Source organism: Aedes albopictus, chromosome 2 (genome assembly GCF_035046485.1).
Source record: "Aedes albopictus strain Foshan chromosome 2, AalbF5, whole genome shotgun sequence".
NCBI classification, from domain to species: Eukaryota; Metazoa; Arthropoda; class Insecta; order Diptera; family Culicidae; genus Aedes; species Aedes albopictus.
Window position 1 is genome coordinate 497,371,664 of NC_085137.1, and position 21,540 is coordinate 497,393,203.

At 39.1% G+C, this 21,540-nt stretch overlaps 3 protein-coding genes across 11 annotated transcripts in view; 1 reads left to right on the forward strand and 2 right to left on the reverse strand.

The window, feature by feature from the left end:
* LOC109408749 (serine/threonine-protein kinase N) overlaps positions 1-21,540 on the reverse strand; it is a 371,435-nt gene that overhangs the window by 127,674 nt on the left and 222,221 nt on the right. For all 8 annotated transcript variants that reach the window (XM_029870470.2, XM_029870467.2, XM_062854354.1 and 5 more), the window contains one exon: positions 11,464-11,906. In XM_029870470.2, coding sequence (XP_029726330.2) covers positions 11,464-11,906 — 443 coding nt within the window. The remainder of the gene's footprint in view (positions 1-11,463; positions 11,907-21,540) is intronic.
* LOC134288706 (uncharacterized) overlaps positions 1-21,540 on the reverse strand; it is a 345,573-nt gene that overhangs the window by 90,519 nt on the left and 233,514 nt on the right. The window lies entirely within an intron of this gene.
* Positions 632-2,591, forward strand: LOC109622501 (UDP-glucosyltransferase 2). The gene is made up of 2 exons (XM_020076861.3): positions 632-1,088; positions 1,152-2,591. Exons 1-2 carry the CDS (start codon positions 888-890, stop codon positions 2,532-2,534), a joined length of 1,584 nt encoding a protein of 527 aa, XP_019932420.3. The 5' UTR covers positions 632-887; the 3' UTR covers positions 2,535-2,591.

Here is a 21,540-nt window from a genome sequence, read left to right on the forward strand (position 1 = left end):
TTATGTATTCATGATGTTTTTTCACAAATTCACAGATCCACAGAAGTGTTCTCAGATATTCTACAGGTTTATCTTCAAGGTTATTTCTAAAATTCCTTCAGGGAGTACTCCATGAATTCTTTTTCAAAGATTCTCCGGGAAACCCTATAGAGATTTCTCTGGAAATTTATTCAGAGATTCTTCTGAAAAATTATCTATTTTTTCAATATGAATTCTTGCAGAAATTCATACAGGAATTCATCTAGGAATTCTTTCAGAAATTCATCCAGAAACTTCTTCGCGGATTACTGTTAGATTTTTCGCGGATTCCTTCTGAAATTCCTCCACCAATGTCTGAGTGTATTTCTCCAGGAATTGTAAAAAAAACACGGCCGTATTGTATCCAACTCTAAAACATAAACGGTCACAGTAAACTGATGAAATTTGGTGTTGATATTGGAAACAACGACAATGTTTCGAATACCTCAGCAAAATTGCATCAGTAAAGAACAGGTGAAGCTAACATCATTATCAAGATATATCATATCTTCTTAGATTGTGGGCGCCAGGTAGTGGTAGACTACTACAGCCTTCCTATTCAAATCAACCTCATAGATCATTTACGAACACTATCTCCCTACCATTAATCAAAGAATTTCACGTACCAATACAAATAGCGAATAATCATCATAATAAACAGCACTCATCAGCCGCGCCTCAACCACTTCAACACAATTGCCGCCCTATCTACACCGTGTTCCGGTCGGTCGAGGCTATTCTAGGCGTCGTCGTCGTCCGTCCAGCCGTAGTCGACCGTCAACTTCGAAGGAGATAAGTTTCACAGTTAAGACACAGCAAAAACCACAAGTCGCACACCTCAGTGTATTCGAGTCGATGCGCGCCACCCGATGACAGAGAGCAGCAGCATCATGATTGGCAAAATTGGCTTCCCGCTTGGGCTGGTGCTGGTAGCACTACTGGCAATTAGCAGCCCGAACATCGAGGGCGTACAATCGGCAAGGATTCTTTGCGTGTTTCCCAGTCCCGGACGATCGCACGTCATGGTGGGACAAACGCTGCTGAAGGCGCTGGCCGAACGTGGTCACGAGGTAAGGGTCGCTGATAATTCATCAACTGGTTGCTAGAACTTAACAATTATCTCGTATCTCAAGGTCACCATGGTCAGCCCGTTCAAGCTATCGAAACCGGTGCCGAACTACCGGGAGATCTACATTCCGGCAGATGACACCGTCAGCAGGATGACGAAAAGCTTCCTGGAGAAACAGACGAACATGTTCAAGGTCATGCCGACCATGATCGCGAGCGTTTTGGAAACGGCCAACAAAACAATCAACGATCCGAAGTTTTTGGCCATCAAGAACGAGCAGTTCGATGTGGTTATAACGGGGCTGTTCGTAGCGGATTTTATGCTTGGGTTTGGTCCTCATTTCAATGCTCCCACTATCGCACTGTGGTCTGCCGGGCAGACCAAATTCACTTCCGATCTGGTGGGCAACCCCAGGGCAATCGAGGCCGTTCCGCATGTCATGCTCGGCACAAGAGGTCCCTTAGGGTTTGTCAGCCGAATGAAGAACCTACTGATCGGAATTTTGGAAAATGTTATGACTGAATTCTTAAAGTACAAACAACAGCAGTACTACGATTCGAACTTCCCCGCCGACAAATATCCACGTTACAGCGATGTCCGGAAAAACGTGTCACTAGTCCTCCTCAATACGCATTTCTCGAGCTCCGGACCGCGACCTTACATTCAAAACGTGATCGAGGTCGGCGGACTGCAGATCAAGACCAAACCCGATCCTCTACCGAATGACATCCAGGAGTGGTTGGACGGAGCAGAACATGGAGTCATCTACTTCTGTCTGGGTTCAAATCTCAAATCATCCGACCTACCCCCGGAGAAACTCCAGATTTTCCTCAAGGTCCTCGGAAAACAAAAACAGCGAGTCCTATTCAAATGGGAAACCGATAGTATCCCCAACCAGCCGAAGAACTTCCTGACCAAGAAGTGGCTTCCCCAGGACGACGTCCTAGCGCACAAGAACGTAGTCCTGTTCATCTCGCACGGCGGCCTGGGGGGAATGGCCGAGGCACGATTCCATGCCGTTCCCGTACTGGGAATCCCGATCTTCGCCGAGCAGTCCCACAATGTGAATGCAGTCGAAGGCGAAGGCTGGGGCAAACAGTTGGACTATGCGACTCTAACCGAGGAATCGTTCGAAACGCCATTGAGGGAGCTTCTGACGAATCCGCAGTATCGACAGAAGGTGAAGGAACTGTCCGAACTGTACCGGGACCGACCGCAGAGTGCGGTGGATTTGGCCTGCTATTGGGTGGAGTACGTGATCAGGCATAAGGGAGCTCCCCATATGCACTATCAGGGAGCGGAACTCAATTTCATCCAAGAACAGATGTTAGATGTGGTGGCTGTTTTGCTGGTGGGATTGTTTGTGCTGTTCAAAGTTGTAAAGTTTATGGTTAAGGCGTTGGTGAGACGAGTCTGCGGTGGACGAAAGAAACAGAAGACGAATTGAAGAAATCTCCAGTATCGGGTTCTGGGGACGCTTAGTCAAATAAAGTATTGCGTTTTACTCAACATATTTACATCAGAATGTGGATATCACTGCCAGTAAAACACATTATAAGAAAATAATTTGAATACAATAATTGAGGAGGTTTTATGTTGCTCCTAAGAACCTCCCCAAGCCAAACTGGACTTGGACTTCAAATTGTTATTTGGGCTGTTGTGGCTATTAGGGATTTGTCTAGTTATATATTGGTTTTTATTGGCCCTTACAGTCTAGAGGATCATTTTATTGTGCCCGGCGTTTCGGCACTTTGTATTTTTTTTTTTTCCTTCTAAACCATAGGGGGATAAATCTGCTCATCAGACACCCTAACAGGAAGGTTAGGGTAGTGTGGGGATGAGGCCGTCTTCTACGATGCCGGTAGAAGCCAGGACTACTCTCTCCTCGACCCACTAAAACACATTCCTATGGTCGCCAAACCCTACGTCTCTCCGGAACCACCAAGAAGGTATTGCTTCAGAGAGGGGCTAGTGCATATCGCACCCTCAAGGTTAGCTGCCGTAGCCTAGCAGCAACGAACATCGATGACTCGCACTGGAGAGTCCATCACGGTAGCATGGTGGCGCTTAGCCAGTTTCCCGAGTGGTCCTCGCCACTCCCTTTGTCCTCGGAAGGCGGGCAGGGTCAACCCCGCCCGCGCCCTACTGCTGAGCGGACATCAAGAACTGATGCCCACATGCAACCCGATCTGACCTGCTGAAGGCAAGGGTATCACTACCCTTCAGGCCTTATCAGCTGCATCCGTAGGTTGCAGACAGCAGGGTCTCACCTACCCCGACCCTTGCCGGGGACCCCTTTCCAACCGCGGGCTCAGATCCAACCCAGTAGACTGACGCCACGACAGCACCGCTACCGGGACTTCCTCTCCGCGGCCACTTAATCGCTGTAAGGGTCGATCTCGACCGCAGGGCACCGGTATGACCTACGAAGCCGACTTCGAACCCCTGGACCACCTCTTGTACTGCATCTGGACTAGCCATTCTCTGAGTCCACGCGCCACCTCCTTTGTAGCTCCCAGACGATATGGGTGATAGCCGTTGAAACGGCATTCCAGCTAATCTCATCCCTACACATTCTCTGGACCAAGTTGTCCGGAGTTGTGTCCTCCCCGCATGTGGCAAGCATGCGGTCACGCATTGTGCGAAAACGCGGGCACACGAACAAAACGTGTTCCGCCGTTTCCTCTAAACCATTGCACACTGGGCATTCGGGAGAATCCGCATGCCCGAAACGGTGTAGATACTGTCGGAAGCAACCATGACCTGTAAGGACCTGTGTCAGGTGGAATGAAACTTCCCCATGGCGCCTATTAATCCAACTATCTACCCTCGGTATCAACCTATGGGTCCACCTTCCTTCGGCACTTTGTATTTGACCTTTTTCAAGGGTGAAACTGTCTACCGGCCTTTGTTTTCATCCTTTTGCCGTTTTGTGCATTTGGAGCATCCTGTATGCAGTTTGAAACATTTATACAATTAGCCTTCGCAAACTGATCATGAGAATCTTCCAGGAAGTCACCTGGAATACATTCAAGAATTTCTTCCCAAATTACTTCAACGATACCATCACAATTTTTTCAGTATTTTCTCTAGAAATGCTTCCAAGAACTCCTGCAGGCATTCCTATAGGGAATCCACTAGGAACTACTTCAGATTTGTTTTTTTTTGTCTTTACTAAAGAGGCTTTCACCAGACGTTGGTTCACCTCTTTCTTCAGAAATTCCTTGAAGAAATACTTCGCGTATTCAGCAGGGGATTGCTGAGTCGAGGAGTCGATCAAAAATCCGTTCGGAGATTGCTGAAGCAACTCTTGCAAAGACTCACTCAGGAGTTCCAGCAGGTATTTCTAGAGTAATTCTTCGAGGGATTTCTCCAGCAGTTCTCTATAATTTCATCCGATAATTCTACCAGAAATTCTTCTATGGATAACCTCCCCACCAAATTCTTCTCATGGTTCCTTCTAGGCGCCTTTAGGGATTTTACCAAGAATTTCTACAGGGGCTACTCTAGGAATTCCTCTAAAGATTCCTCCAGAAGTTATTCTAGGAATTTCTTCGAGAATTCCTCTGGTATGCCTCCGAAAATTACTCTAGTGATTCCTCCAAGAATATATCTAGGAATTCTTTCAAGAATTCCACAATAAATTCCTGGAGGGGTTCCTAGAGAAATTTCTCTAGGATTCCCTCAGTTTTTTGACCAAGTATTCCCCCAGAAATTTTTCTATTGATTTCTTCAGGAATCACTCTAGAAATTTCTCCAAGGATTTCTCTACAGATTTCTCCTTCTAGGAGTTCCTCATGGAATTCCTTAAAAATAGTCTTTCGGGATTCATCTGTGGGATCTACCAGATACTCCCTAAGAGTTCTCTGAGAACTCTTTCTAGAAATTCCTGTTATTAAAAATCTAGGAATTCCTTAAATGATTCCTCAAGAAATACCTATACGAGCTGCGTTAGCGGTTTCTTCAAGAATTCCTCCCAAGTAACATTGTTTAGTCAAATAGACTGGAAGAGATTCTTGGAACCATCATAAAACCAAAATAAAAGGTATATAAGGTTTTATGACGGTTCTCAAAATTTCTACAATACTAATTGGTCATCAAAATGCTACTTGGGCTCTAAGGATTCCTCAAGGAATTCGTCAAGGGATTCATCCCAGCATTCCCCGGAATTTCTGTGCAAATTTATCCAGGAATTTCCACAGATTCCACCTGGGAGACGTATTTCTGAAAGTTTCTACGGATTTATCTGAGTACTCTTCCAGAAAAAACTCTAGAAATCCCTTCATAAATACAGCGGATAGACAAAATGATCAGGACAGACAAAATTTTCACTTTTAAAAAAATGGTTAAATAGCTGTAAATTTTGGAAAAGTTGATGCACTTTCTAATTTTTTTACTATAAGTTGATCAACTAGTTGTATATCAATCGTCTAAATTTGGTAAAGATGGGGCTATTCTACATGAAGATGGAAAGATTCTAGAAACAGTCATAATTATTCGATAGTCAACTTTGAGCTGTTATATCTCCAGATTCAATGGACCGAACCCATGAAATTTTGAGCGTTTATGGCTCAACACACAGCTAGTCGATCAACTTACAGTAAAAATTTTATATTTTTTGATGTACTTTTCAAAAAGTTACAGCTATTTGACCATTTTTTGATAAGTGAAAATTTTGCCTGTCCCGATAATTTTGTCTATCTCCTGTATCTATTAAAATGCCCCAGGAAAATGGAATTAGCAGTTTCTCTAAGAATATCTCCAAGAAAATCGGAAACTCCTCGGAAATTTTATTTTTTTTTGTCTTTTTTTTTGAGATTTTTAGCCCTAGGACATCCTCGGAAACTTTTTTTAACGAAATCAGCTCTTTTAAAAGTGCGTAGAAATCAATAAAAAAACAACGACTGTTACCACCAGGAATTTTTACATTGCATCTGGCACTTGTTCTAGACCAGGAAATCCACCAGAAATTGTGTAACGAATTTTGCTAGAAATTGATCAGGGAATTCCATAAAAAATAATCCAAGATCTTTCTAGGAAGTTTCACATGCAGACCTCTAATAGAATTTCCACAAATAGTTGCGAATTGTAGTATGGATTTCCCTAGAAAACATTATCGAAATCAGATAAGGGTAAGATAAGGAAATAAGAGGAAATACAAAGGAGTCCGCCATATATTGTTGTCAAAAATCCCTTCAAGGACTTCTCCATGGGAATATTCTGGAAATCATACATTCATTGCTTCATCAATCTCTCCAGAAGTTTATGCTAGGGCTCAAATATGAGCGAACAAAGCAAGTGTCTGCCAAATGACGGATTCAAAATTCCGTCAAAATTTACTTCCAAATGGCTCCGGTATTTATAATAAACTTTAACCAAGAAATTCTTTCCCAAACGACACAAACATGATCTCTAGAAACTCTTCCGTGATTTTTTTTACTTTAAAGAATCCCTTTTTTTTTAATTTTCAAATTCCCTCAGAGATCATTTCCATGTTTTATAAACAATATCTGCATGAACTTCTGTAGCAGTGCTACCAGATATATCTGAAATTTTTCGAGATACTTCATCCAACTGACATTTTTATGGCCAGTGTAGAATTAGAAGAAGTAAAAATACAGAAAAAAAAGAAAAAAAAATGATGGCCGATTAGTTTTGTAGAGTTTTTAAAACCGTCATAAAACCAAACACCTTCTTTTTTGGTTTTATGATGGTTTTTAAAACCTCTTCTAGTCTGTTTGACTGGAAAATGGTACTTGGGCAGGCAGCTTAAGAATGCCTAGAATGCTTGCAATTCTAGAAAAAAAAACGCCTGAAATTTTCTTGGGGATTTCACAGAAATAGGACGCAATCAGTGAAGTACTAGATTGAAAGTAGTGAGCTGAATTTTTGTATGGTGAGATGATGAATTCTCCATTTCTGCAATGAAATGGTGCAAACAGCGTGGGTTATATGATTTATTGGCTAATTTGATGCTGTTTGAGCAAAAGTTTGGATAACTGTGTTGCTGTATTATTTTTTCTTGCAACTTCAACAACACAGTTATCCAAACTTTTGCTCAAACAGCATTAAATTAGTCAAGAAATCATATAACCTACGCTGTTTGCACCTTTTTATTGCAGAAATGGAGAATTGATCATCTCACCATACAACAATCCAGGTCACTACTTTCAATCTAGTACTTCACTGATTGCGTCCTATTGTGCCAAACAATCCGCTGGAAATTTCACCAGGGCCACAGACTCTAGCTCAGGATTGTTAGATCTTTCATTAGAGAGCCTGTGTCAGAGTTTTGATGGCAATGACTTGAAATGTTTCAACATTTATTATCGAGATTTTCAGCAATCGGCTGGTCAATCTCGTATCGGAGATCCATTCCTAAATTCTACCAACGATATCATCAAGAATTTATGTAGCAGTCCTACCAGATGTTTCTGTAATTTTTAGGAATACTTCCGGCAACTACATTGCAGGCATTATAGAAAAATCGCCTGAAATTGTCTTAGGGATTTCCTAAGCAATATATTTAGGAAGTTCTCCAGTATTGCCAGCTGCCCTTTTGGTCAGAAATCCTCGCAAAAAATATCCGAAAATCCCTCGAAGAATTTCTCCGAAAATTCCACATACAACTTGGTTAGGGATTTGGTTAGAAGTGTTCACAAGAATTCTAGCAAGAATTTCTCAAAAAAAAAAAGCTAACGATCTCTCAGACGCATCCTGAGCCGTCAATATAATCCGTTCCGAATGTAGAGGCCAAATTTTCAACGCATTTCTTTTGCTTTCCTATTAGAGTATTTTTAAGGAATACCTCAAGATATTGCTAGTGGAATTCTAATCTAAAACTAAAAAAAAATCTTAAAATATATTTTTTTAAATTTTAGATACTTTCTCTAAGAATTAAGCAATTTCTTTAGGTATTCCTTAAAAATACTCTATGGGAAATCTAAAGAAATGCGTTGAAGATTTGGCCTTGGTTTTTTTCTGGACATTCATAATAACTTGAAGTTTGACCTATGATAAAATAGGTAGGAATATACAAAGCTTTTTGAAATTTCGCCATTTTTTCCCATTCCAAGGAAACTAGTTTTTTTTAAATATATTCTAAATAAATTGGCCTAAGCCAACAGTTTGTTTAGAAAAGTTATGTATTTCGATAGGCTGTTCAACTTTGTCGACGAGCATGTACATCTAAAATCAAAATTACTCTAAAACCAAATTTTTGAGAAATTTCTTTAAATGAGATTTTAATTTAAAAATGTGGCACAGAAAATTCTAATTTCCTAATAAGCTAAATTTTAAATGCTCAAAAGTGTCCAGTTTAAATTTTAAGTCAATCGGTACTCTAGACTTCGAGATTCAGTGCTCCAAACTAATGCGTACTTTATTCTGTACAGTACTGTATTAGGAGGAAATTCTTTAACGGGTTTTGTTAGAACGTATCCTAGAAGTTTTGCCAGTGAGGAATTCTGTCAAAATCCAAATGTTTACAATGCCAGAAATTCTTCTAGAGTACCTTCAAAAATGATTCCTCCCACTTTCATAAAAAAAATCCAAATTGTTCAAATGTTTTTATGAATTCTGCTATATTGACGACGACTGCTCTAAAGACTTTCGAAAAGTTTTTGGTGTTTCAGTCTTTTCGGGGTCAAAAACAACTAAATGTTTTCTTCTCCCAACGTTTCGATCCTTATTCGATCTTCCTCAGAGAATATGCAATTTATTATAGTAATTTTCATTGGTTTTAACACTTTGGACTGCACTTCGTCCAGTGGTAGTTTTTTAAAACTTTCAACCGTCATTTTTTGTTCTTTGCTATAAAAGATTATTGCCAATTAAGGAATACCTTAATGTCACTGTTTTCCTACAATTTGTTCGTTTTTTCTGTTCCGAAAAACCATCTAATTCAAAAAGATATTGCTTGTTAGTCGGAAACCGGACCGCTATCCACTAATTTTGCTTACAATTTTCAAAATGACAGTTTCAGTTTGTTCTATTCGTGTGTTGTGTGTTCGGTTATAATCGCGTCAATGTGGTCAGTTTGTGTCATGCTTACATTCGTTCTGTTTTGGTTATTTGATATTGTTATTTTTACGTTCATGATAGATAATCTGAACGTAGTCTACGCTGGTCTACGCCACTTTAATGTGTTTAAACCAATGAAAATTACTATAATAAATTACAGATTCCCTGAGGAAGATTTAATAAGGATCGAAACGTTGGAAGGAGAAAACATTTAGTTGTTTTTGACCCCAAAAAGACTAAAACGCCAAAAACTTTTCGACCACATTCTCCTGTGTTTGCCGTGTGAGCCTTTAGTTTTAAGTTATTTTTGTAATTTTTTTTGAAAAGAAAAAGAGGTTTTGTGCCTCTTTGAGAAAGATTTCGTTTTTGAAAATGCCGAAATCACTCAAAGGGGTTTTTCCCTCTTTCTAAATTGCAAGTTAAAATAAACAATAATAACAATAACACATTCTCCTGTGGTATTGTGTAAGCCAATATTTAGATAAAACATGGCTCGACATAATTGCACTTAATACTTACTGAAAAGCCTACAATCCCTAGGTATCCCTGGAGCCGACCTACTGATAGGCATTCCTAATAAAGTGCAAGTGCACCAATAGGGAAACATCGGTGAAGTACTAAAGTAGAAGTAGTGAGCTAGTTTTTTGTATGATGAGATGATAAATTCTCGTAATTTCCACTTTTATTTGGCAGAAATGGAGAATTTATCATCTTACCATACTTAACTGCAGCTCACGACTACAAATCTAGTATTCCACCGAACGTGTCCTATTCCTTCTGGAATTATTGGGGAAATCCTCCAGAAATTCATCCAGAGAATCATCAAGATATCCCTCTACATATTTAACCACAAATTCCTTTTCCGGATTATTAAAAAGATCCCTTTACGAATTTCTGCCTGAATTCATTCATAGTTTTCTTTGTGAATTTCTCTAAGTATTACTGCGGATTTTTTCCCGCGATTACGTCGAGAGTTCTTCAGAAACCATAAGTTATTGAAAGGAAATTTCAGCTACCACTTAAAAAAAAAATTATGATTTTTTCAGAAATTCCTCCGGAAAATCCTTCAGGAATTTTCAAAAGATTCGGTCTGCAGCTCTTCCAGAGATTCCTTGAGGCTTTTTCCTGTAGATTAATTCCGAGATTCTATCATTATTATTTTTACTTCTTTATTATAGAGATTTTTAGCCCCAGGCTGATACATGTCTTAAAATCCTTAATGAATTACTCCAAGATTCTTGCACCGATTCCTGTGGGAATCCCTTCAGGTATTCAGGCCTTCCTTCGTGAATTCTTTCAAGAAAATTTGATCAACGATCCCTCGGAAATCCTTCAGGGATTCTTCGTAAAAATTCTTCAGGGATTCCCCCAGGATTTCTTGTTCAGGATTTTTTTTTTTCAAGAATTCCTTCGGGAATTACTTTATGGATTCCACCGAGATTTTTTTCAGGAATTTCATTGAAAATTCCTGCAGGAATTCCTCTGAGAATATTCTTTATAGATTCTTACCGGAATTTGTTCAGGAACTCCTCGGGAAACTACAGGGATATCACAAGGAATTTCTACAGGTATTCATCCAGGAACTACTTCACAGCTCCTCTCTGATTATTTTTTCACGGATTCCACTGGGAATTCTTCCAGAGATGTCTCCGTGAATTTTTTTATAGGATTTCTGCAGGGAGCTGCTCAGGATTTTCAGGGATTCTTAAAGGAACTACTTCAATTATTTCAGTAAGAATTTCTTCAGGGATTCCACCATAAACAAATCCAGCTCACTACTATTAATCTAGTACTCAACCGATGGTTTCGTATTGCAAAATGCATCATCGAAAGAATTTTCAGTAATTAAACTTACATCAAGATCACTGTTTTTTGTGAATTCTTTTAGAATTATGTCCAGGAATTTTGTTAATCAATTCATCAGGATCCAAAAGACACTTCCTCTTCAAATTTATAGTTTTTTTTTTTATTTAAGAACATCGGAATTTCATAAGATATGTTCACTCAGATGCAGTAGGAATTCAAACATTTCTCCAAGAATCATTCAAATGAGATAAAAATACAGTTATGTTGATCACAAAAACCTGTGTTAATTCAAAACCGATAGTAATTAGACAATTTCTCCAGAAATACAATACCTGAACATGGTTTTCCGGTGAAACTGATTAGGTTTACAAAGAAAGACGTATGCGTTTAGAAATAGTGAATAATAAAAAAACATCGAAGGCAATCGGCTCAGTTTGCCCACCCACAACTGGTACACCTTTTCTACTCTTCCCGTAGATAACAAAAGTGTGTTCCACAATTCATCAAAACCCCCAAAAAATATCAATAAACGCCCTTCCACCACTTACCTCTTGCAGTGCCTTCTTGTCGATTGTCTTTGTACTCTGTAGCGTTCGAATGACATTTTTCGCCCCGTCCACCACGGCCGCCTCGATCCGCAACCGATGCCTCAACTCGTCGATCCGATCCTCCAGCGACGATTCCAGCTCCCGTGGCCTATTCTCCCCATTTTCCTCCGGAATCTTATTGTTCAACTTATTCTGCTTCACCTTCAGTATCCGTAACCGGAGAAATTCGATTTTGGCTTTGGAATCGGCCAGCATCTGGTGTGCCTCGGCCAGCAGTTTTTTATCACGTCCGTGGTGCCCGCTGGAGATCGATTGGATCATGTTTTCCGCTCCGTTTTTCACCTTGGTCTCTATGCTGAGCTGTTTTTCCAGCGAGAACAGCAGCTTGTCGTTTGGTGTGAGCTCGGCCGGGCCGCTCGGTGTGACGGGCGAGGGGATCATATCTAAAACGGAAGGGGAGGGCGATTAGTTAGGGTTCTGCTGAATTGTGGTTTTTGGGTTGGGGTAGTGCTATGCTTGAGTCTTTTCTTAGCTCTCTAAGGCGAAACGTCCTCGCTGGGATAAAGCCAGGCTTTCAGTTTAGTGTTTCATAAGCACTTCTCAAATTATTAACTGAGAGCTTCCTCTGTCAATGATCATTTTGCATGTGAAAGTCGTGTGGCAGACGCAAAGATACTCTATGCCCAAGGAAATCAAGAAAATTTTCTTTACAAAAAGTTCCTGGACCGCCCACCGGGAATCGAACCCTTCAATCTCAGCGTGGTTATGCTGAATACCAACGCCACTGCGGACCCTCCATAGTTTTTCTCGTAATCGATTAAACTATAAAATTTCTATAATGTGTACCTACATACTTGACAACACAATAATCTGTTATGAAGTCCATTCGAGTGAAGTGGACTCTTATGCCCGCTATAGCTAGGAGAGATAAAAACACATTTTCCGCTTCCAAGCAAACGCAGGATAGATGGGAGTAGATTTTTTCTCAGCTAAAACCATCATTCTACTGCGCTGATGATGGTTCGTTTCGTTGTCAAGGACAAGTGTATAGCGATGAGAATAAATCCCACCGGAAATTATGTTTGTTCCACACGGAACAGAAAGGCGGAAACCAGAACGGGAAAATTGTGTCATCCGTTATGAAATGGAAGAAGTAGGTAAGCTTCAGCTTGCTACAGTCAAGTGGAAATGGAATTTTCTATGTATGACATCCAATGGAATTGAATTCTGTTTGATTGAGGATGTTTCTAGATTGCAGTTCTAGTTGAAATTCTACAAGTTGTGGATTTAGAAGCAGAATAACTGCCTTTGACAATTGGTAAAGTGGTGGTAAAGTGTTTTGCCACTATTTTTGCTGGAAATCAGCAAACTTTGCTAATTTATTGTTTTCTGAATGCATAAGCAACACGAAATGCTGGATTTTCAGACAAATTTATTGAATCATCAATAAATATTGCAATTTTTGATCAGCAGCATTTTGGAAAACAAATTGGAAATAATTCAGGGAGAAAGCCTGGGGGAATCTTCGGGAGTTAAAATTTATAACAGGCCTCCACGGGCTGAAAGTCCCTTTAATAAAGACAAATCAATCAATCAATCAATAACAGGAATGTCTGGAAGAATGTCAAAAGGAATTCCGAAAAAAGCTTTGAGAGTAATCCCAGGTGTAACAATTCCATAGCATAGCAGTGGCCCCACCAACGGAAGAGCAGCTTGGCGCAGCTACACTTGAAGATGGCTGGAGGGACATCCGATCCGCCATAGGTAGTACCTCGGCTACATCACTAGGCTTCGCGACTCCGAATCACAGAAACGACAGGTACGACAGCGAATGTGAACAGTTGAAAAACGAGAAGAATTCTGCATGGGCGAGAATGCTTACGAACGTTATTTACAGCATTTGAGGGAAAGCAACTGCATATTCACTCATCAATTTGTCTTCCTCTTCCATTTATCATTACATCCAAACTGAGACAAAGTGCATGCCCCATATCACTAGCTAGTATTTCGTGGGAAAAAGTTTGCATAATGCACCAGAAAAACTGTTTAACGATTTTTGAAAAGTGCGCAAAGTTAGGCCCTAGGTGCGCAAAGTATGGTACGCTTATGGTATCACATTTGATAAGAGGTGTGGTATATTACGTGACATGGAGGTGCTGTAATGTGTACAAAACAAAGTCCCTGCTGGGCGGCGCGGGGTTTTGCTAAATTTCTGAAATTGACTGAGTTGTAGCTGAAAAGTACCCAAAATACCAGCCACTGCCCAAGTGGCGCAGCACCCTGCATACATCTAAACGAGAACATAGCAGACGATATTGAAGGTTTTTAAGGTTTTCAAAGGGACGTTCCAGATTCCGCCTTTGACACGTGAATTTCAATGATAAAAATGTCAAACTTATGGAGTAAACTTGTTTGAACGAAACTAATACAGACAGCTGAATCCAAAATTGTAGATGGTTTTGAATGGGATTTTTCAGAAATATTTTGTATTTCACATGTTTTCTCTGTCGTTCCAGAGGATAAAGTCGGATCTACCTATTTGAAAGATAGGTACATGAATAGTTGAAAATACACCTATTAGGGAAGAGAGAAACTGAAGTTCGCATTCTCACATGTTGGTCTAAATATATAGAATTCTCAGCCATCACGAAGTCATATATGATGTAGAATAGGATAATAAAGTGGAGGCCATACCTGACTAGATGAACATAACAAGAATATATCATAATTATATCTTAATGTGATATAACTAACAAATTATGTTATAATTTTGTTATGACATGGACTGCTTCAAACTTTTTCAAACTAAATTATAACAAAATATATTATAATCTTTTGTAACTAGTTTTGTTACAAATAAATCAGAACAAACTCTGTTATAACTTTGTTATTTTTGCAACTGAACAAAATAATCAGTTGCAAAAATAACATAATTATATCAGAATATGAAATAATTTGAATTTTTAGCTATATTACAAAAAAATAGAAATTTGATTAAGTATTCGTTTTTTTCATTGCTTGTAGAGCAAAAGGTCGATGGATAGCAGGTAAAAGATCAGAAAATGCTTATAAGGAAACAGCTTTATTCTATGTAATTGAAAAATAAAAAAAAAAAACATTCAATTGCTGTTGAGGGGCCGCAGTTTTGCTTGTTTTTCATTGCGTAGAATGCCGGAAGCGTATCCGGCTACCCTCAAAACTGAAATGTAAGGTACCCCGGGGCAAGTGGGACCTAAAAAATTGCTAATTTGGTTTTGTCATGCCAAAAATTTCGGAACACATTTTTTTAAATAATTCCAATGAACCCAAAAGGCGTTGTTGGTATATTTGTACTTATTAACGTGCATTAAAACTGTTCCAAAATTTTTACATTCCATATATCATGCATATAATGAAAAGTGTAGCAGATCTTCATTTACTGCGTTCCACGGGGCAAGTGTGACCTATTCAGAGTTTTTGTTTAAAGGGCTTTAATATAAGTTACAACAAATAAGGTAACATAAATCATAAATCTCTTATATGAATGACTATGTTTGGAGATTAAAATAAGAAGAGGTTTATGGTATCGTGCATAAATTACGTAACATATAAGAAATCGCTGGGAAAAAATTTGAATCAACTCCAGCAGTTCATGCAAAATAAATTGATTTTTTTTATACAAAAAGCGCCGTGAAGTGAGGAGACAAAAGTTTTCGAAACTTAGTCAATATAGAGACTATATAATGGATAAATCTCGCCAAAAGTAAATCTGGGGTTTTGAAATTTTTAGTAATATCTTCTCCCTTACATAATCTTACGATCAATAAACAATGTTTTTATTAAATCATGAATTTTGAAAAGGTCAATTCCCTAATTTTTATGGGCGGTTCCTGAATGCTCAAAAGAATTCATTATGCAGCGTTAAGCGAAACAATAATGGAAGATATTTAGAGAAAAACATAAAAAATACATGCTTTGTTTTTTTTTACCCAAGGTTTTACCATTTTAGCAAGAATTTTATCATCTAAATAGAGGTAATAAAGTATAATTCAATAGCAGATTACTTCACGCGTCAATTTTTATTGCCTTTCGTGTTAATTTCATCTTTTGCTAGACAAGGCGAGATGAACCCATATGTTACAGACAAACCCCTCGGCTAAAGCGCCAACATTGTGACCCAATATGCACAAACTACACGAATGTCAGCAAAGAGAGGACCGATTAGATTAATGTCACTGAAAATTTGTATACCATAACACATCAACGTCAAAAGTAGAACTAGAAGCAACATTTTCTCCAAAACGATTAAGTAGAATTTGAAATCAAGTGAATTCATAATATTATTTCCCATTACCCTAAGCATTTGTTCGTCGGTTGCACTGTTCGGACACTAAATTGTAAGTTATGTTAAAATGAAAATCATGCGAAACTAATTAATAAATTTCTAGCTTGAGCTGTCCTGAATTACAAATACGACTTTGCTCCAAGACCACCGAACGCCGTGAACACCATAAAATTGTGTTTGTTTATTCTCATAGATAACACTTACCCCAGATAGCGAAATGCACTGGGGCAAGTAAGGGCAGTAAACTAAAGGTAATAAATAAAAATAAAATACAGCTTTTTCGCTTGAAATCATTTGCAAGAACTCCAAATACTATCCTGAAACCGAAAAAGTATTTGTAGAATGACAAATCTATTTTTAAACGACGAATGTAGTAGAGCACGTGAATCTCACCTAGTGAATTGAAAATTACATATGAACAACAATAACGTATATGGTCTCTTTATGGTTGAAACAATAACATTTTTTGTATTCAAAGCATCCGTAGGTGTGATACCTATGTTTTCCATGAAGAATGTTAGTCTTAAAAATAAATATTTAAAAAAATACTAGCTATAGGTCTCACTTGCCCCCGATTCTCACTTGCCCCGGGGTACCTTACTCATATTTTTTCAACTTTGAACCGATTTAAGTGAACTTCGACTCGTTTGAATAAGAAATCTTTTTTTATTGATTGGTTATGCGAATAGAACGATTGGGTTACGCGGTATTCCCAAAAGTCCAAATTTTCTGGAACATATCCTTATGCTATTGAGGGGCCCAGATGAAGAGGTGTAAGTGACCGTTTTGTCGAGTTTGAGCTGAACATATCAAAAAATCTTCAGATTTCAAGCTCACAGGAACTTTTTAAAGATTATTTTTATGATGATTAGAAAAATTACAGTAAATTGGAGAAAATTGGGTTGATATTGAAACTCCATACATTTTGAATGGGATGAAAAACTGGTGAAAAACTTCAAAGCTCATTTACTCGAAAGTGGGTTTTTGTAACTTACACCCCTTTGCTTCTAAGCTCCTCTATTCTAATATCGGCATTGTTGGAGTTATCGTATTGAAAAGATATGGTCTCTCGTGAAACATGCTTCGTAATTACACTGTTGAAAATGCTTTGACATTCACGTGCAGCACAACAGAACATGTGCTCGATGAACAAAGCAAAATCAAGAAATTGACATTTATGCTTCGTAATGATTACTTTGAAGTCAATACTTTGGGCCTAGGCTGGGCAGATATGCTATTGGTGATTTGATGGTGCATGAAGAAAAAGAAGAACGATGGTGTTTTGAAAAATCCTATCCCTACCACACAGGAGATGATTTTAAAATGCCCCTATAAAATCTAAAACAAAATCTAATTAAAAACGGTTTGATGCACGGTGTAAGACTTTGGACGGACTACATATTGAACGTAAAAATTTAAATTTAACATTTTTTTTCTTGATAAGGTACTTAATTTGTACCCAAACACCAATTTGGGTTTTTAAATTAAGAATAATATATTGATTTTTTGATTTTATTCGAAAGAGCACCTTTTTTATGCCAGTATGATTTTTTTCAGATTTTTAAAACTTTATTTTGATACCTAAATTCAATTACAAAAAGATTTTTTGAAATCACCTTTTGACAGCTGGGCAACTGCTTGACAGCTCCGCCCAGTACGAAATGCGACGAGGGGTGATTCGACAAATCGCTCCCATACAAACTTTAAATCGATTTTTAAATAGGTTCCCGGGCACCAAAGTTCATGAAAATTTGGATTTCGGCTCAGTTTGGCATGTAGATTGTGAATATGGAATTATCTCAACACCACTAAAGAAGCCAATTGCAGCTGATCTATGGAAAATTCCACGTGTATGGCAATTCGGGTTTTTCTTAACTCACGATGACCAGATCGGTTCAGTCGGATTTGTTTTTTGATGGAAAAAATAAATCTGGATCAAATGAGATCAAATGTGTCAAAATCGGAGAAAATTTATCGCATATATAACCATTACATAGTTTACCTTCTTTATTTTATTGTCTGCTGTTTCATATTATGAAGTAAAAAATAAAGGCATTGCAACTTCTAGAAATTTCATCAGACTCTTCCGTATTTTTTATTTTATTCATTGCTATAATTTGAGTTTTTGGGTAAATACAGCATCATAGCTATTGATATGTTTATCTTTGTATTAATTTCCTTCTTTCAATATCCCAGTCCCGTTACGGTGCCAAATTCCTATCATTTTTCTACGATTCCCAATTCTTATAGGTTAAGTAAAATTTTAGCTTCAAAAAGTGATACATCTGCAAATGAGTTTTTTTTTAATCTCAAAATTGAGTAAACTTAGTTGAATTTATATGTCATTTTAACAGTACTGCTATTCTAATCTCTAATTATAACGTCAAAAAGTACCGAACAGACTATGTATTACGAAGTAATGAATGTTAGTGAGAGTGGATATAGCAAATATGGTACCTACTAAATAATTCTAATCAATAAAAATGTCAACTATACAGACAATTTTGCTCAATTGATGATTGCATTTGTCTATTATAACTTTTTTCTTTCGATCTATTATTATTCGATCATATATTGTTTGACATTATGTCATATATATCTTTTTTCATTACTAAAAATAATCTAAAACAGAATAAAACTAAACAGCATCTGCAGAAGTAATCATATCGGCATATGATATAATTACCTTTTACCTTCGCTCACGTAGGTATGTGTATAATCGCCGTTCTCACAACGCGAACAAAACAAAAAATAAAAAAAATCATCTCCGTCCGGAAAGAATCTTTGTCGCCGCCAAAATGCACCCCATGACGAAGCTCAATCATAAAGAGTCGACTAGCAACTTTTTCGTCGTTCTCTTTGTTCCGAAACAGCCGACGACGGGCCATGCGAACGCCACCACTGTTATTAGTGTTTCAGTGCACATGTCTGCGCACCGCGATAGCGCTGTTGGTAAGAGAGAGAGGTTCATTGTTTGATCTTGCATTCAAATCTCTGTCTATTTTTGTCCTGCGACTGGCAAACATGAAATGGGGGAATAGGGAAACTGGCAATACGTAGAACCAGTAAAGCTTCTATCGTCCCTCACTGCAAGTGCTGTGATAGACTCATTGGTAAAGGCGACTGAAAATTTACGATAGCAGGATTGGAGGTTCAAATCCCGTCCATGTTTGTAAGTTTTATAATGAATTCGATTTTTTTTATGTGACCTATTATTTTCTAAAAATAGAATAACACACTTAAAATAATTACCCAAAAATGAGTAAAAAAGTTAGTTTTTACCCTAATTTTGCTTTCGGAATGTTGTCAATAACTCTTTAATATCAAAATTTGTTAATGAAATATTTCCCAAATTCACTGTTATTAAGTTGTTATTGCCACTAACAAAACATGTTATTAAATTGATTTTTCAGGAACAAATTTTTGTTATGTTACTTGTTATTTTGCCGCTTATGACAGACAAGTTTATAACTCAATATGTTATGTTAATAACATGAAAATTACTAATTCCATTATGCAGTTATTTTGCCAAGCTAACGCATTTTGTTATGCTGTTGTTATTCTCTTCTGCTCGGGACAAGCCGACATGTGTCGAGATAATCACGGGAATATTCTCACGAGCGAGAGTGAGGTGGTCGAGAGGTGGCGGTAGCATTACGATGAGCACCTCAATGGCGACGTTGCAAGTACCGAAGGTGGCGTGGTAACAGATCTAGGAGTATGTGCACAGGACGAAAGACTTCCGGCCCCTGACCTTCAAGAGATTGAGGAGGAGGTTGGCCGGTTGAAAAAACAACAAAGCCGCTGGAGCAGATCAACTACCAGGCGAGCTTCTAAAATACGGTGGAGAAACACTGGTGAAAGTACTACACTGGATCATTACCAAGATTTGGGAGGAGGAAGTATTACCGGAGGAATGGATGGAAGGTATCGTGTGTCCCATCTACAAAAAAGGCGACAAGTTGGATTGCGGGAACTACCGCGCGATCACACTACTGAGCGCTGCCTACAAGATATTCTCTCAAATTTTATGCCGCCGGCTATCACCGATTGCAAGAGAGTTCGTGGGGCAATATCAGGCTGGATTCATGGGTGAACGCGCTACAACGGACCAGATGTTCGCCATCCGCCAGGTGTTGCAGAAATGCCGCGAATACAACGTGCCCACACATCACTTGTTCATCGATTTCAAATCGGCGTATGATACAATCGATCGAGAACAGCTATGGCACGAATACGGATTCCCGGATAAACTGATACGGTTGATCAAGGCGACGATGGATCGAGTGATGTGCGTAGTTCGAGTATCAGGGACACTCTCGAGTCCCTTCGAATCTCGCAGAGGGTTACGGCAAGGTGATGATCTTTCGTGCTTGCTGTTCAACATTGCTTTGGAGGGTGTAATAAGAAGAGCGGGGGTAAACACGAGTGGGACGATTTTCACGAAGTCCGTTCAGCTGCTTGGTTTCGCCGATGATATTGATATTATTGCTCGTAAATTTGAGACGATGGCGGAAACGTACATCCGACTAAAGAGTGAAGCCAGGCGAATCGGATTAGTCATAAATGTGTCGAAGACAAAGTACATGATGGCAAAGGGCTCCAGGGAGGAATCACCGCGCCCGCCACCCCGAATTTATACCGACGGTGATGAAATCGAGGCGGTTGAAGAATTCGTGTACTTGGGCTCACTGGTGATCGCCGACAACGACACCAGCAGAGAAATTCAGAGGCTCATTGTGGCAGGAAATCATGCTTACTTTGGAGTCCGCAAAACTTTACGATCGAATAAAGTTCGCCGCAACACGAAGTTAATTATCTACAAAACGCTGATTAGACCGGTCGTCCTCTATGGGCACGAAACATGGACCCTATGTGCAGAGGACCAACGCACCCTTGGAGTTTTCGAACGGAAGGTGTTGTTTACCATCTACGGCGGAGTGCAGATGGAAGACGGGACTTGGAGAAGGCGAATGAACCACGAGCTGCATCAACTGCTAAGAGAACCAACCATCGTCCATACCGCGAAAATCGGGAGGCTACGGTGGGCGGGTCACGTCATCAGGATGTCGGATAGCAACCCGACTAAAATGGTTCTCGAGAGTCATCCGACCGGTACAAGGAGACGTGGAGCGCAGCGATCTAGGTGGGTCGACCAAATGGAGGACGATCTGCGGACCCTACGCAGAGTGCGGAACTGGAGACAAACTGCCATGGACCGAGTGGAATGGAGGAGGCTACTATGTACAGCAGAGGCCACTCCGGCCTTAGTAAGTACGTGAAAGCACTGTTGAATTAAAATTTCACAAAACGCAACAGCATGGAACGAATTCACCAATTGCTAAGTAATGACAACTAAGACGAAATGCAAGACATAAGCTTCACCCAAGTTGTCCAGCTTTCCGATGAATGCTAGGTTTCCCAACGACTAACGAAATCCGGTCGGTCACCACGTTTCAGGAAATAAAGGAGAAAGGCAGTTTGGATATTGTTATGATGTTCTGACAAGTTCTCTTGTAGAACCTTACGGTCAATATCAGCGTTAGTATATTGTAGAAAGGAGAGAAAATCGATTAAAAATTTGTTTTTCTGTAACTAAATACCTATACTTCGTAATTGAATGAGAATATTACATTTTCTCTTAGTAGCAACGTACAGGTTTATAAACTATTGAGAAGGCCACAAGGTTCGTTTAAGAAGACTTCCTACCATTTTATGGAATAACTAGCTGGCCTCGGCCTACTGCATGTTTT

What these genes read in the sequence shown, in the direction of transcription:
- LOC109622501 (XM_020076861.3), top strand. Translation starts at nt 888, where the DNA reads ATGACAGAGAGCAGCAGCATCATGATTGGCAAAATTGGCTTCCCGCTT. An exon ending in TGGCCGAACGTGGTCACGAG is followed by an intron (nt 1,089 to 1,151) that starts GTAAGGGTCGCT and finishes TCGTATCTCAAG; the next exon opens with GTCACCATGGTCAGCCCGTT.